The sequence below is a fragment of the Parasteatoda tepidariorum genome, chromosome 3, assembly GCF_043381705.1.
Source record: "Parasteatoda tepidariorum isolate YZ-2023 chromosome 3, CAS_Ptep_4.0, whole genome shotgun sequence".
In the NCBI taxonomy this organism is placed as follows: domain Eukaryota; kingdom Metazoa; phylum Arthropoda; class Arachnida; order Araneae; family Theridiidae; genus Parasteatoda; species Parasteatoda tepidariorum.
In genome coordinates this window covers 2,092,216-2,109,826 of record NC_092206.1, presented here as the reverse complement: position 1 = coordinate 2,109,826, position 17,611 = coordinate 2,092,216, and the positions used below count along the sequence as shown (strand labels likewise).

At 33.3% G+C, this 17,611-nt stretch overlaps 1 protein-coding gene across 2 annotated transcripts in view; it reads left to right on the top strand.

The window, feature by feature from the left end:
- LOC107439767 (uncharacterized) overlaps window positions 1-17,611 on the top strand; it is a 159,263-nt gene that overhangs the window by 42,484 nt on the left and 99,168 nt on the right. For both annotated transcript variants that reach the window (XM_043051795.2, XM_043051794.2), the window contains 7 exons: window positions 1,673-1,824; window positions 4,352-4,431; window positions 8,305-8,429; window positions 9,477-9,680; window positions 10,657-10,730; window positions 11,874-11,975; window positions 14,129-14,299. In XM_043051795.2, coding sequence (XP_042907729.1) covers window positions 1,673-1,824; window positions 4,352-4,431; window positions 8,305-8,429; window positions 9,477-9,680; window positions 10,657-10,730; window positions 11,874-11,975; window positions 14,129-14,299 — 908 coding nt within the window. The remainder of the gene's footprint in view (window positions 1-1,672; window positions 1,825-4,351; window positions 4,432-8,304; window positions 8,430-9,476; window positions 9,681-10,656; window positions 10,731-11,873; window positions 11,976-14,128; window positions 14,300-17,611) is intronic.

Sequence of the window (17,611 nt, the reverse complement as noted above, 5' to 3'; positions counted from 1 at the left end):
ATATATATATATATATATATATATATATATGTGTGTGTGTGTGTGTGTTTGCAAAACGTTCGAATTTTAACCGTTCAATAACTGAACAGAAACGATTCATATTTAATAAATCACCGAAAGAAATTGAGTATAATAATAAAAAGTTAACAGCTTATACCAGAAAAGTAATTTTTGTATGTCGTATGTCATTAACAACGTGATCTGCACATACCATTAGTACTGTCAGTTACTTTAAGGCAAGGGTTCCTAAATGGTGTTCCTAGAGTTCCGTGAAATAGCCACAGGGTTTTTAAAGTAGGACATTTTTAATGAGTTACCATTTCCAAAATCTTTCAATAAATTTTTGTATTTAAGTAACTCTATTATGATTTTCGTTACTTTAGTTATATACGATTAATATGAAATTATACGATTAATATATTTGCAAAAATAGAAAAGTAAAATAAAAAAATGAATTTTTTAATAACAATACATTGAATGATTGCTGAAAAAGATCTGAAAAATTGCATTAGTACTTCACATTGAAACAATGAAGACTGTCTAATAACCGACATTTATTTTCATAATTTTTTGTTCAAATAATATCATATTTCAGTTTATTCATTTTCAGCACACACTGAAATCAAATTTTGAACTAGATTAGATTCTGTAAATTTAAACTTCCGATTTAAATCCCAGTTCCTTTATTGTTGCTGTTGCCGCTGGTCATGATGGCAAAGGGGACGCGTTTTTTCTCGTTTTCCAGTGGAACTATTTATGGCCAGGAATTCGACTTCTGCACTCCCATACGTCTCAACCCGTTTATAGGATGGACATATTTATCCACAGATCATAATTTTGACCTGAACCTGAGAACTATCATTCTCCAATTCAGTAGCCCCAGGGGTATTATTTGTTATGGCAACATGGAGGAATTTGCGCTCCGAAAGATTTAACAACCATTTACTGCACGAGGGTCTTCGGTCAGTGGGGATCGAACTCAAGAGCTCTTGGACATGCACCCAACGCCCTACCAATCAGGCCCAGTTCTGATATAAAATAATATAATAGAGCCACAATGGCTCATTGGATAGAGCGTTCACCCTCCAGATAGGTGAACCGGGTTCGAATTCCAGCGATGACGGGTCGATACGAATCCGGTTTGCACAGACCACAGTGCTGACTTGAAATATCCTCAGTGGTAGACGGGTTACAGTTCCCATGTCGTCAGGCTAAACTTCAGAGGTTTTCCTCACCATGCAACGCAAGTACGGGTTAGTTCCCTGAAAAAGTGATCGCAAAGGCAAATTTTTCCCAATACTTGATCCAGGATTTCCCTTGTTTTCTGGATTGGGCTCAGATTCACAAGGTTGCGGAGTAAACCCAAAAACTGGGTCGACTGTTCAAGGACGGTAATAAAAAAAAGAAGGAAAAAAAACTATATGAGAATATATTTATTAAATATTTTCAGAATAATTATTAGTTCTTCTTTGTTTTTTAATGAAATATTGTATGAAAGTCTCGTGCCAAAAGAAGATTAATCATTTCATAGTCGGAAAGAAAACCCACTATGACCTCTCTAATGGAAGTTGGATAGACTAATTTATTCGAGTATAAATTTAACCTTCATGTATTATTTTAATAAATATTAGTTTTTTCTTTCTTAGTGATAATTTCCGTTCGTCAATTGCAGGTTAATCACACTATTTTAGAAATGATGAAAACATGGACGGAACACATGGGTTTCCCATGCGTCACTATTGACAGAGATGGTGAATATTTCGTAGCCCATCAGAAGAGATTTTTGAAAAACGAAGAACTTCATACCAACACCACTAAAGACGAGTGAGTTTGCCTTTTCACGTTTTTATTTAAATTGTCTAATTTAGGTAAATTATTTGCTTTTCATTTCGGTATACATTCTCTAGCCTAACTATTAGACGCACTTTAAGATTCTATGTAAATTCTTAATATGATGTAATTTACTTTATATTGACTTTATGTAAATTCTTAATTCCATACAGTTTTATTGTTTTTACGCGAATGAAACCGGTTTGTACTTGTTTAAGCTAGTGTATCAATTGGTTAAATTAGACAAGATATATAATATAAATTTAACGATAGGAAAAATTAGACGATATATTATATAAATTTAGAATGTTTATTATATAAAGCATTATATTAGTATATTATAATAATTAGATCAAATTATTAGACGCATCGTAGTGTTTTAATAATTGCGCGAGTTTATAGGCTATACCTTTATATTTAAAAATACATGTAATGAGTTTTTATTCAGGAGATTTTTTATATACTTTCTATTTGTATTTATTTTTAACGTATTGTATTGCAATGTTGACCATTTGATACAGGAGCGTAAAGAAATGCAAACCGGTTTTATCCGAGTAAAAAAAAAATACAGCTATATAGTATCACCTGATGATTATAGTTTAACATAGAATCTTATAGTGAGTCTAATAATATGGGCTATACGTAAACTTTTTGTTTTAACTTAGGTTCTTAATTTCTAGGTTTATACCATTTTCGGAAATCTTATTTATTGCGATAATAATCGTGATTTATGATGTTTCTGAAAAACACATTATTTTTTTTCATAATTATACAGATCAAGGACCTGCTTGTACCATCCTATCTCTGGATGAGTTAAGGGTAATAAACTATTCACTCCTGTTTTTCAAAAAGTCAATACATTATTGTCTTTATTATGAAGGACGAAAAGGAGATAAAAGCTGCCAAGATAAAAAAATTTATGTACTGTTTACAATGTCAAGAATGTGAGCACTCATTTTAAAAACAAATATTTTTTTATAATTGCAATTAAATACATAATTAATATAATTGTATGTAATAACCTTTTATAACATGTTAATCGTAAAAGAAAAATGAACCTGGTTTTTAATCAGCTGTGCTTGTGAAAATATCTGAGCTTAGGAGTAACACAATACGAACAAACTAGTTACACAAGAATAAACATTTTAACACTTCAAATAGGAAACGTATTTTATCTCTCTTGAATATTTATGAAAATTTCAATATGACTACTTCTAATTTTTTTTTTGACATCAAGTCTGTATTACGAGAGAGATTTTTACAATCAACTGCTAAATAATTCCAAAGAAGCTGTCTGAAAAAAGAGTTTAAAATTGCTCCATAACTTTTACGTGATTTGTAATTTCGAAAAATTCATACAGATTCAAAAAATTTCTGTGGGCTACAGTGTGGCTCTAGTTTTCTTACTACAAGTTTAACAGTTGATAAGAGTTTTTAACCCCTCACACTTTTCTCTTAAGTTTTATAGTTTTTGGGGAACAAAATAAAATTCACAATGGTGGTATCTCTGTTTTAATATCGGAAGTATTTGCTTTAAAGACATCTTCCTCTCTGTTTTTAATTTAACTCTATTGTAAACAATTAATTTTAATAAAACGGAAAAATTTTTTTGATACTCTACTTGACCAAAAGTACCTGGACACCCAGTGGCTCTGGAGTTAGAGCGTCCTGAAGTGTATATTAAACCCTTAATTCACAGATTTTTTGAAAAAAAAAACCCGCCAAAAAAAATACGCTTTAGAACATTGTCTTGGCTTGGTTCAACTTTTCTTTTGGTAGACGATTTTGATATACTGCGCTTTTGTTCCATGGAAAAAGGCTATAATTTTATTCTTGAATAAATATTTGTTTTAGCTTACGATCCCATGTAAATGATAAATATCAAAAAAATGATTTTTTTTCCGTAGCTTTCACATTTTTATTTTCAATTCTCGATTATATTCGAGTGTGAAAAATTATAACAGAATAAAGTACAGTGTCACTCGAATTATCTCGAGTGTGCACAGTTTAGCCTGTTTAGAGCGCTGGAATTAACTCGAGCGCACAAGTTATGGGGTTAATATGATTGATGGGTCCACCTTTGGCATCGATGACAGCCTGCACGTGAAAACTTTCCACCAGTGTTGGATAGGAATTGACTTCCATCACGGCTGTGCTTGCAGTGAGGATGGCTACCTAATCTGATCTCTAATTCGTTAAAACGCTGTGTGTTTCTACGGGATCGGGGCTCTGAGAAAACAGTTTTTGAAGAACCATTTCGTCAAACCGCGTCTGTGCAAGCCTCGATGTGTGAATGGTAGAGAAATGGACCGAAATATTGTCATTAGAGTTGGGAGTGCAGCATATTGTCCACATACACATCTCAGAGCTCCGATCACAGGAACTAACAGACCCAGGCCGAAACACGAGAAATACCCGCACACCATAATGCCTCCACCACCACAACAACCGGATACTTTTGGCCGGATAGTGTATTTGTGTCTGTCTTATCATGATGCTGAAAAATGTGTGCACTTTGTAGTTCCAGTTGGAGTATTCCCTTGAGTTATGTCACAGCGAATGGAGAGAAAGGGATCATATGGATACACGACCATCAAAAAAGTAAGTGTTATTTTTCTTACTGCTGCCCAGTTTAACAATCTCAAAATATGACGAAGTAATTTATTTTATAACCGTCGTTGAACTACCGACCCAATTGTATGGGTTTACGGCTACTAATGTTAAACTTAGCAGCCTCGTCATTTTGAACCCAATCGTGAAGACAAGGGAGAGTATTGGGAGAAATTTGGTTAGATCTTTTGATGGAACTTACCCGCAGTTGCGTTACACGGAGAGGGAAACCTCGAAAATCTCCTCACGGTTAATCTGACAGCAAGGGGACTCTAACTCTTGATCTGGTTACTACTAAGGATATTTTGCGTCTGCAGCACTGCGATGGGTGCGAGCCGGGTACGGAATTCGTATCAATCAACCATCACTGGGATTCGAACCCGCTTCACATCACGGGGAGGCGAACGCTCTATCCCCTGAGCCACCACGGCTCCTACCAAGAACTTGTGATATCCCTAACAACGTGAATTGCAGTTGTTGAGGATTGCTTTGTTGAGATTGCTTTGTTTAAAGCTGTTGAGGTTTTAAAAGCCAAAGATTGCGTTATATCTTATTGAATGGTTGGTCGCAATGTTTTGCTCCCCTTAATATAAAGTTGTATATGTAATTCATTTTCAACTGATTTATATTCGGTTATGCATTTTTTCATGAATATACCTTTGAAAAATGAAGTTGGAGTATGTATTTCATGGACTATCATGCCATATATAGGGCTAGATTGTATAGTCATACATAATTTTTTTTATATCAAGGGCAAATATTGTATAATCACATGTTAGTCTGATTAGGTTTGCAAAAAGTTGAAAGTGTCCTTGTATTACTGCTGATATTGTGATATAGTTACAGTGAGCGAAAGATATCACCCAGAATAACTTTTGTTTTTAGTGATCGTATTTTGACGTATTAGGTGTCAATCGTAATGGTTCCTGTGGGTAACTTCAAATCTTCAAATATGCTAATTATTAAGTGCTAACTATTAATTAGGTATGTTTTTTTATATATTTGGATTCTTAGTGATATTTTTAAACGTTTTTAGTTTTATTTTTAAGACTAAAAAAGCAATTCAAAAAAAAATTGCATCTACTCAAAGAACCCATTTACCCAAAGATAATTTTATACAAGAAACAATTTTTAATGATTATTTATTATTTTTAATTATTCTATGCAAAACAGCTGACTATTTACTAAGTATGCTATATAACTGAAGTTAAATTATTGATTGAATTTTTTTATTGTTTCTTGTGATTTCAACATAGATTATCTAAACTAGTGTTGATGTTTCATAAGTCACCACGAAGAGTATAAAGATAGCGAACATAAAGAGCTGTGGAATACGTGGCCAAAATTTTTAAGCGTCTTAAAATATCTCAGTATCTTAAATGTAATCCCAACATCTTAATTGTGAAATTAAATTTTTAATTACCTGTCCACGTGTGATTCACAGAACTATTCAAATAATTATTTCAGTGCATTTTTTGCTCTTTCTTTATTCTGTTACGTAGATTATTTTCCGATAATATACTGAACTATTTTGTTTAATTTTTATTGGTACTTAAAGTTTTTCTTTAACACTCATTTTAAATAATTGCTGAGCTTTTTTCCGAATCTCAGAACTCTAGCCAGTTAGCTAATAAGATTTTAAGAACATTTTCTATGTTAAAACTGCTCAGACCAAAACGTCTGACTGATCGTAGTAAATAAATGCATCCTTTTCTCTAAGATTGAACAAACAAACTATTTATTTATTTACTTTATTGTTTATTATTTGTTTGGTTTGTGAAAAGTACATAAATATTAGTGCAACTCAAAAAATCACAACTGTTGACTTTGTTTTTTAAATGAACAAATTCGAAACACAATTTTATTTTGACGTTTAAACTTATATATTACACCTTTAATTCTAGGAAAGCTTCTCTTTTAAAGAAAGATATTGAAAAAATTTACTTCTGTTAAAATTATTTTTCATTTGTAGCATAATTATATAGCATAATTTGTTATTAGGAAAATATCTTATTTTGTAAAACAGCTAATATCATAAAATGAAATTTGAAAAAGATTCCGAAGCTGTGAGAATTTTAGAATCATTGTCTGATTTGAAAAATGCAATAAAAAACACTCAATTTCCGAACTTATTCTGATAAAAAAAATACTCAGTGAGAAGGTTAACCTACTTTTTACAGAAACTGTGAATACTAATTTTCCTATATTTCATTATAAAAGGATAAAAAAGATATTGCTCCAAGGAACCTACTCAATAATTTCGTTATTTCCAGAATTGAAATCTGTTAGGAAGCTAAAATGAGAAAAAAACGTTACTATTATTATTTTTCTAAGCTTTTTCCATTAATTTAATGATAGCGGTATAAAGGTTAAGGATTAGCAATGGAAGCTTCGCTTACTATTATACTATCCGTTTACTATTATACTATCCGTTTACTATTATACTATCCCTTTACTATTATACTATGGCTTGAATAATTCATTATATATATTTTTTTTTTCTGGCACTTTTTTTTTGTTTCTTTAAAGTTTATTGCCTAGAATACTCGGTCAAAGCTGTAAAAATAATTATCTCTAAATTGTATGTAGTTGAAATAAGTCATGTAAGTTTGATTTTCGTATGAAATCCTTGTATAAATGAAATATAATTAAGTGAAAACGTATTGTATATGTATAAGTGAAAACAACATAAAAAACCCAAATAATGTCAAATAAAAAGTTCATGTTTTCAAATTCTAAAATCTTAGAAAACCGTAAATAATTTATAAATCGATTCAAAGAGATTAAAAAGAAAAAAATCTTTGTTTCAGGTCAGAAATTAGCTCAAAAAATATCTATAGCTTAGAAACTCAATATTTTCCATTAACTATCAATAAACAAACCTCTCCGAGCAATCACAGAACATTATTTCATTTTTTTTATTGTCTGAAGTTGGTTACTTAGCAACGGAATAAAATTAAGAATTCCGACCTTGAATTAGTCCGTGGGTTATCTTAAAATATTCATTTGTGGCGTTGACTTTGCTAGGCTGTTTTTTGGGACTATCGCCAAACATATATAACTTATTACATCCCCCCCCCCAATTTATTATCCTATCTTTCCAAAATTTTGTCTACCTGTATTTTGATGGTCAGAAATCGAAATATGTAAAAATAAGATTTGTAAAACTATGTCAGAGATAGTGTGCCTGATTTCGTAATTAAATTAATAGTTAGCACTAATTAATTCACATATTTGAAATCGCACCCAGATACAATTAAGATTAGAAAATCTGATCATTAGAACTAAAGTTATTCAGGGTGATATCTTTTTATCCCCACTGTACTACATAATATATTAAAATAGGTACTAGGTTTTTGAATGCAACAAAAGCGGATCTAATTTTTACAATGAAATTACGAGAGCCGTGATGGCTCAACGTTCGCCTTCCAAAGAGGTGAACCGGGTTCGAATCCCACCAACGGCTGGTCGATATAAATCCGCATCCGGCTTGCACCGACCACTGTGCTGACCTGAAATAATCTCGGTGGTAGACGGATCACGGGTTAAAGTCCCTTTGTAGTCAGGCTAACCTTGGGAGGTTCTCGTGATATTCCTCCCCCTGTAACGCAATTGCAGGTTAGTTCCATCAAAAAAGTCCTCCACAAAGGCAAAATGTCTCCTAATACTTGATCCAGGAGTTACCTTGCCCTTCTGGATTGGGTTCAAAATTACAAGGCTAAGGAGTTGAACATTAGAAATCGTAAACCCAAAAATTGGGTTGGCTGTTCAACGACGGTTATAAAATGAAATTACGAAAGCTATTGTTTTGCTTATCAATGAACAGTGATGTTCTAACTACAAATAATCTTCGTTTTTTTACAGTTAAATTTACCCTCAACAGCACTGAATGGGTTAAATTTAATATCAACCAGACTGGCTTCTATGTGGTCAACTATTCGAGAACTGACTGGCAGAAACTGATAGAATTAATGCATTCTAATCACGAGGTAAACTGCATCTGATGTGTCTCTGTATGCTACACTAAAACGTTTCTGGAGCATTTTTATTATATTATATTATATTAAATGTTTGATAACCGTGTTTTTGTAAAACATCCATCTATAATCCTGGTGCAGCTTCACTTGAAATAATATATATATCCAACGGTAGGGAAAATATTTGAGTTTTGACCAAAATCATCTTTCTTCATATTTATTACACTGGTGTAAGATATTAAGAGAGCAGACAATTATCTCCAGAACAATTGAACCGATTTTAATGAAATTTGATCTGTACATGCATTGATACAATACATAACAAATAACCATTCAACATTTGTAATATACACTGATAATCTTGCGTAACACTCATTGGAGTAGAAAGTTATGAAATTGCCACAGGAACTGCCTTATTTCAAATATGACATCACGCAGCAATATCTGTAAAAAGGGACCATACCCTTTTTTTGTGTGTTTATTTTGTAACCGCTTTTTCATACCTTCCGACTCCAAGGAGTGTTACGCACGATCAAGAGTGTGTATTACAATTGTTGATTGGTTATTTGTTTTGTATTGTATTAATGTAGCATCAGTGTTATTACATGTATCATGATATTCCATAGAAAAAAATTAATTAATTTTAGCTTCAGCTGACTGCTATTTCAATTAGTGAAACCAAATCTTAGCTTAAAAAAGGTTATATAAATCCATTGATAATACCTAACAACACTTCAGCAGATTTTTTTTCAAACAGTGTTTTTTCAATGCCGACTCGTTTTTCAGATACTAATAGGTCAGATTTGTTGGCCACTTTTTCACTGGCAAACAATTGGGTGGGCCAACGTTTGCTCCCACAGTAAGGACAGGTAAGTAAAGAGGATGAAAAATGTTGTCTGGGATTTGAACCCAGAACCTTTCTGACGTGGGGTCAACTCCTTGACCATTACGCAGACTGGTCAGCATTAAAAATGAAGTTACGATGATAAATAATTCAAACTTCTGTTTCTTCATTCAAGAAGACCATAGTAAGAAAATTTCTTTCAAATCTTTTTGCAGGTTCTCACCCCGTCTGACAGATCCAACCTACTCTTCGATTCATTTCTCCTTGCTGAAGCTGGATACGTGGGATTTGAAGTTTTTCTCTCCCTCACCAACTATCTGAAAAAGGAGAGACACTTGGTTCCGTGGTATACAGCGTACACGGCAATCGTCAAACTCTGCCACCTTCTGAAATTTACTGACACTAACATTCTTCTAAAGGTATAGCATTCATATTTTTTTTTAAATGGCAGGAACTTAGGGGCCGGGTTAGCCTGGTTGGTAGGACACTGGGCCGATGTCCAAGAGTTCGATCCCCGCCATACAGCCACAAACTAGTTTATAGGCTGGATTATGTAGTCCAGTACAGTGCTGGTTTTCATCCTTAGTGATACGGTCTTCAACCATTCAGTTAACGTGGCTTGCCCATTTAATTCTTTGTCGTTTAATAAAGTTAATAATGTCAGGTTCATTATATGAGTGATATAGCTCTAAATTTGTTTTTCTAAGTCACACGTCATTATGTTTCTTTTAATTCCTCCAAAAATACTTCTCCAGATCTTTCTCTCAAAGGTACCCAACATAATATCATTTAAGTGAAATTAGGCAGGATTAAATACTTATTGACATTTTTCAGTACTTCATTTCATGTCTCCTTCTGGGTAAAAAAATAAAATAAAATATACGCTACCAAGCAGTTATAGCCTTTTCAACATTGGCCGCTTCGCAAAACATGCGGCTTCTTTTTCAAAAATTGAAAATTTTGAGCAATTGTAAAAACCGCCGGCATAACTTTTAAAGCGTTTTTCAAAATATTGTTTATTTCTAAAATGAAGAAATATTTTAAGGTGTAACGTAAAATAAAGTAATTTTCGGAATGATATAAAATCTTTATAATCAAAATGATTAAAATATGTAATTTTTAATAATAATGATTATATTAAAATGAGCATGATATGCATTTTCTTCATAAAAAGTGGTGGTTGTAAGGCAATTTTTAAATCGCTATTTGTTATATTTGGATACACTTCCTGTTGCCGGTGACGACTGTTCATTTGGCCTCATTAAATTATTAAAGCTACCACATTTTAACACATCGCCTGAGAACATTCAAAGATTAAAACATTCCCCACACAGCAGATTTTACAAAAAGCATGTGTAGATAGATGAAACATTTATAAAGAAACTTCTATTACAGAATTATATCAGAGATCTGACGGATGAATTGTACAAAGATCTCGGTTGGGAATCGTCAGAGAATCATCTGCAGGAGTAAGTTCAATACCTTATCTTCTACAATCTCGAAAATTTTGTGTTTCACAAACTAATGTATTAAGAAGAGCACAAAATTGTATACCTAATTCAATAGGCGTGTTCTTTAAATCTTTCTTAGAAATACTTGGAAAATACTTTAAAGGAAAAACGAATTTTTTTTTTCATTTTAAATTACAGATCCCACAGACAGATAATTTAAATTTAATATTTCAACCAATTTTTAATAATTGCATCTTATGCATTGTAGTGTGTCTACCACTACAAAAATACATTGCCTATTCACTAGTATATAAGACATGTTGACTCGATTCTTTTCATAGAAGAAGGTTGACAGTGTCGATAGCTACCATTCCCACATGGGTGACCATCGGACGTGATGCGAACATGCCTATCTTGACAGAAACTCCCACTTCGATCTGAACACGCCTACTTCGATGGATGAACCACATTGCTACTTGTGAATATGGTACTATCGACCTCCTCACGCTGTTGCTGCTCAGTCTAGATTACACACAACGTCAGCCTGCATGCACTCGACTGCTAATGGCAACGCAGGAGCAACTACGACCGTGTGCTTAATACAGCTCTCACGATCAGCAAAAGTACGGTGATCATAATACAACTCTCCCGGCTTCTCACAAAAAACAGCAATGAATCAACTAGTGATATCTGTTCAACGAATTCTATCACAAATATAATTCTGGTAGGGGAGTACTGTATGTCTAAGATGGGTACTCTGACCGCCACTAAGTCTGCGGCAGTCTGGTGCTATGGAAACAAGAAGAGGGCATTTTAGGGTGGCTTCGATGAAGAGGTCTCCTTTGCCTAAACTAGTCCTAAAGAGGGACCCCGTATCCCTTCTTGAAATAATCATACCTCACTACCATAGTCACCGCCACAGCTCCAGACGAATGTCTTTCAGAGTACCTATCGTAGACAAACAGTACTATAGTGTATCTACCGCTAAAAAAATACAATTCCAATTCACTAGTATATAAGGCACGTTGACTCGATTCTACGTTGGCGGTACCTTTTCGTAGATGAAGGTTGATCTGGTCGACGTGGCTATCTCCACATGCATGTTATTTTTTTTCCAAAGAAATAAAAAAAAAATTTATATTTTGAGGTCACTTTTTTCAGCATGTTGAGGACGACTGTTATTGGTCTGGCCTGCTACAGCGGTAATCAAGATTGCTTGACCCATGCGGCTGAACTCTTTCAAAACTGGACACGTGGACATGAGTAAGACATTCTCTTCAAATCATTAATTATCTCATTTAAAATCTGAAACATATTGATTTTATTTGAAACTAGAAGGGAAATTTCATTATAATAAGTTCATAATAACTGAAAGACACTCTTTCATTTTTAGAGAAAAGATGACGTGTTTTTAATAATTCTTAACGGCTTTTTAAATACATTTTCAAGCATAGATTTTGAATATTAGTTCTGACTGTACTAAACATGTTCACAGAATTAAAGTACTTTACAGTCATTGCTCCAATTCTGCCCTCTAATGTCCTGTTTTGTATCCAATTCTGTATCTTGTAAACCTAATCGAGTCAGTTGTGGGCAACACAATTGCTTCTATGAACACTTATTGTGTTTTTTATTTTAATTGTTTTTTTTAAAGCATAATTATTGTTTTGTTTCAGTACATTTTTCTATTACATGTAATAAATTCCAATTTAAAATTTTTGTATTTATTGACAAAAAGTTCTAATTTTTTTAAAAGAAGAATTAGTTTTAAAGATTTTAATCATTAATTTAAATTCTTAAGATAGAACACATACACATTTCAAATGCGTTTAACTTAACAGCAATCGAAGCGTTTGCAAGGAAAACCACATGCATATAATTGCATAGTAATTTTCGAGGGTTTTGGACGTCCGCTAACGACGGATGAAACCCACTTTTAATTTTTTTTTCAAGATTAAGTTATTAGGGAGAAAAATGAAGACATTTAGACATTCTTGTTGGAAGGTCTCCTCATTTCAAAAGCTTCATTCGTGAACTTAATACAGCTCTCCAGACTTCCTCATTCATTCTCCCCATTTCTCCTCATTGTGCCCCAAAAAAACCTGACTAACTTTTTGCTGAATGAATTAAATGGATGACCTTAATTAATGTACCGAATTACGCATTTTTTAAATTAATTCACATTATTCTATTTTTAATTTACTTTTATGACGAATATCTAGGTGCATGAGACGTACAAATACAGTACTGTCTCCTTTATCCGAGTAAATATGGATCATGGCTAACTCGGATAACGGAAAAACTCGGTGAAGGCGATTCCTTTGCGATTCATTTTATAATTAAAATACTTACTTAAAAAGCATACTTTACGAAAATTAAGAAGTAGTACTTAAACTCCTTAATCGTTTTTCGTTTTACAGTACTTTGGCACTTTTCTGCAGCAATGTTTCGTCATTTTTGTTTTTTAGAGATAACAGGAAGGCTGGTGTCGTGTTGTTCTATTTACTCAATAGCACTTTCGATAGCTCTTGGTTCATCTGCATTGTCATTTTAGCTAGATTCATTTTGATTATTGACGATATTAACGATCATCATTTTATCGGTAATCTCGTGTTATCCGTCCATTTGTTTTCCTGGGTGTTTGTAAGATAAAATTCAGAATTTTTTTCGGCATTAATCTTAAAAATAAAAAAAAAAGAACAAAGAAAAATATTTGATAGCTCGGTTAAAGTGGAAACTCGGATAATCGAGACTCAGATAATCGGGACTTTACTGTATAAAGATAATTTACTCCAAGATAATTGATCAATTAACATTAATTTTAAATTATTAATTATAATCAATTCTTTAAATTATTAATTACATTATTAATACAATTAATAATAAATTATTTTATTAATTTTTAATTCTTTTTTATTGTTTAGTTTATTATTTATTGAAAATGAACTGAATGAGGTATAAAAATACGGTTTAATGATTTTTGTTAAATAATTATTTAAATACAGGTCTTTTTTTATTAAAATGGAGGGAAAACGTCATAAAAAATAGCGATATTATCAGTGAGACTAAAATAGGGCAATTTTCAGTCTACTTAAAAAACACAGTTTTTAAAATGTTTATTTTGTGTTTGTTTGTTCCAAAATGGCTAAAATTTTTATTGATGATGAGGTTTGCTCACTCCATTTTAAAACAATTGTATTTTCATCAGGCAGGATAAGGATTTGAATACTCTAGCTTGTGGGAGAGTGGCCGAAATTTGATAGACTATAAATTCTGTTTAATGATGTAATAATCATCATGTAGACTTCAGGAAGGGATATATTTTCCTCTGCTTCAAAGCGAGCTTTTGTGAGCTAGCCAGTTACAATTTTGACAGCAAACGAGGAGCGTGTTAATTGTTAAGAATTGTTTTTCAGCCTGTCTTCGAACTTGAGAAAGATCGTTTTCCGCTATGGAATGGCAGAGATTGGAAAAGAGGAACACTGGAATTATATGTGGAGTAAATATCTGACAGAGGAATCAGCAGCCGCACGTGGGACATACCTTTATGGACTCGCATGCACAAAAATAACTTCGCTCTTACACAGGTAACTGGTTTCACCTTGATTGTCAATTCTCTCGAAAATATATCCAATTTGATTTTAATTTATTCATGACCCTATTAGATTAGAAAAGACATTGGGAATATTCTTTAAGATATTTGCCTTTCAAAACATTTTGATGGTTTATGTTGGTTTCAGTGCGATTCATGACGGTCCAACATCATTTGATGGTCACCATTTTCCATGAAGCTTTTTGATATGCCAACAAACTTCCATTATTCCATGATGGAAAATGCTACCCTAATACGCTATGATGGTTAACCATCAAGAGAATTCTCATGTACCAACTATCGGGTTTACTCCATGATGGTTCTAACTAAACATTTCGATGAGAATTCTGGTTGGTTCTCAGTAATCCACCATCAAAGTAATTTCGCTTTTTTATGTCTCTCGTATTTTTATGGGCAATCATGAATCAGTCGAAATACCAACATTAGGACGATGGTTGTTCATGATCGTTCCAAAATTTGATTTCTAAGATACTATGACGGAAATTCATGATGGTCCATAATGGTACAACAATGAGTTTCCATAATTGTTCGTCCAACAGCCATCAAAGCACCATATAACCATCAAAACAATATGTTTTCTTTTACGTTAGCCCATTAAAAATCAGTTCGAAATATGACGTTGGGGAGATCGTTTCAAACATTTGATTTATAAGAGACTATGATGGAAATTTCTGATGGTACAGCATGAACAAATCATAAAAACAAGTTACTATTCTTATGATGGACCATCATAAATCAGTCCGAATTCCTACATTGGGGTGATGGTTACTTATGTTGGTTAAAATTAAAAATATAATGGTTCATGATGGAATTATTGATGGTTACCATCAAGATTATGTTGGTCTATCAATGGAAAACCATAAAATATTTTGACTTCGGCACGTGTCCGGTATTCCCTGCTCTGATATAAATAACACTGTTCAGTTTATGCACTACCAGTACCTCGCTTTCTCAATGCTGATGTTTTTCCAAATTTACCGTAATTGGATATAAAATATTAATAAAAAAAATTGGGGTGGGATAGCCTGGTTCACAGGGAGCTGGACTCACGTTTCTGACAATGATAGTTAGAATCCAGCAGGCCGAAGACTTTTCGTGTAGTAAATGGTAATTGGTGCACGTTTAATCTGTCGAGTCACAAAGTCCTCCATATTTCAATAACAAATAAATTCCTCTTGGAGCACTGAATTGAATATTGATCTTTCTCTGGTTCAGGCCAAAATTAGAATGAATGGGTCACCCTATAAACGGGTGTGGGCGTGGCATAAGTCGAATTCCTGGCCATAGATGGCGCCAATAGAAAACAAGAACAATCGCACCTTCCTGCCTTTATGATCGACGACAGCAACAACAATGAATACATTAATAACATATTAGTCGTTACAAATATTGTAGTTATTCACCAAATTGTTTGCTTTGAGTTTATAACAATGGGTGTATATTTAGTACATTCAGTGTATACAGTTATTCGTAAACAGAAGTGCAGAGATTTTATTATGTTGCAACCTAATGTATGAACGTTGCTTTATGCATCAGTAACTATAACAAAAGAAAAAAAAGTGCTTTCACGGGAAAATTAATAACCGAAATATTTTTTCTAAAAACGCTTTGTTGCGTTATGATAAACTAGTGGAATGCCCATTCTTCGTACGGTTTTAAAAATAATAAAAGTAAATTATCAATGAATCAACACTGAGCAACATTACAAAATAATGCCCAATATTAAAATCTAAAATAACTGTAAAATAATTTCCTCTTTTCTGTATTTTTTTCCCTTTTTGATGGTCTGACGTTATTAGATTATTTGATAATTTGAATCACCTTTTCAGATGCTTATCCCATAAAAATAAAGAATAGAATCCTTAAACATGAGGCCTGATAATCAAAATAAGCTTGGTAGACCGATGACCTGAGCTCAAAGTCTAGCACCTTACTGTAGAACAGTTTAACGAGAACCGATACCGTGCACCCTCAGTCCCTAAGCAGACTGATCAAGGTGGTCACCCACCCGCTTTCTGACCGCAGCCAGTGATGCTTGATTAAAGCAAATCCTATCAAATTTGCTCGACCTTTGCCACCTTAACATCTAGTGTCCTTTATTTTTAACTGCATTAATGCGATAGAAAAGACCCAGCGAATTCTTACGAAAGTCTTGGATAGGGTGTCTATAAAGAGGATGAAATGAAAAATAATTATAAGAATTGGCATTTGGGATGGCTCTGGGGATAGAGGGTTCGCCTTCCAATGAGGTGACCCAGTTTCGAATTTCAGCGATGGCTCGTCGATACGAATTCCGCATCCGGCTTGCAACGACCAGAGTGCTGACATAAAATTTCTTCAGTGGTAGACGAATCATTAATTAGAGTCCCCTTGCCATTAGTCTAATTGTGGGAGGTTTTCGTGATTTTCCTTACCATGTAACGCAAATGCGGTTTAGTTCCATCAAAAAAAGTCCCCCATGAAGTCAAATTTCTCTCAGTACTTGATCCAGGAGGTCTTCTGAATTAGGCTCAAAATTAATATGTTACGGAGATGAATATTAGTAGTCGTAAACCTAAACAAATTGGATCGGCTGCTCAAAGGTGATTATGAAATAAATTAAAATAAGAACTTGCAGATAAACTTTTGCGCAATAGGACTGTAAAATAGTTTTTTTTTAATATTTGAAAGAAAAAAAAATCTGCAATTTTATTTATAACAGTGAGAAAACTCATTTTTGAAACGTTTCCTATTTGATTGAAATTTGTAGCTGGAATTCTGTAGCTTCTAATTTCAGGAATTCCAAACAGCTAGTTCGGAACTTCTTTTACACGAAAATACGTGGAAAAGAAAGATTAATAAAAAATGTTAATAGGAAGAAAAGAGTTCGTGATATTATTTTTATGTATACTTGAAAAATTACTCCAAAGTAGTCACTTTTCGTGTATTTTTTTAAAGCTATTTTGTCTTTCTAGACAATTGTTTTTTTCAGAGCTATAGTATGTAACACTATCTGGCCAAAAGTGTCCGCTCACGCAGTGGTATGGTGTTAGAACGTCCTGAGGTACATATTAATATTATGTTGGTCCCTTTTAGCATCAAAAACTGGAAAGACTTTCTACCAGTTTTTGATTGGCTTTCATCGCAGCTGTCTTTGCAGTGAGGCTACCTAATCTGCTCTCTAGTTTCGTCCCAACGGTGTTCTTTTATGGGACTCTGAGAAGGCAATTTTTGAACACCCATTTCATCAAACCACGTCTGTGCAAGCCTCGATGTGTGAATGGAAGAGCCGAAATATTGAAATAGA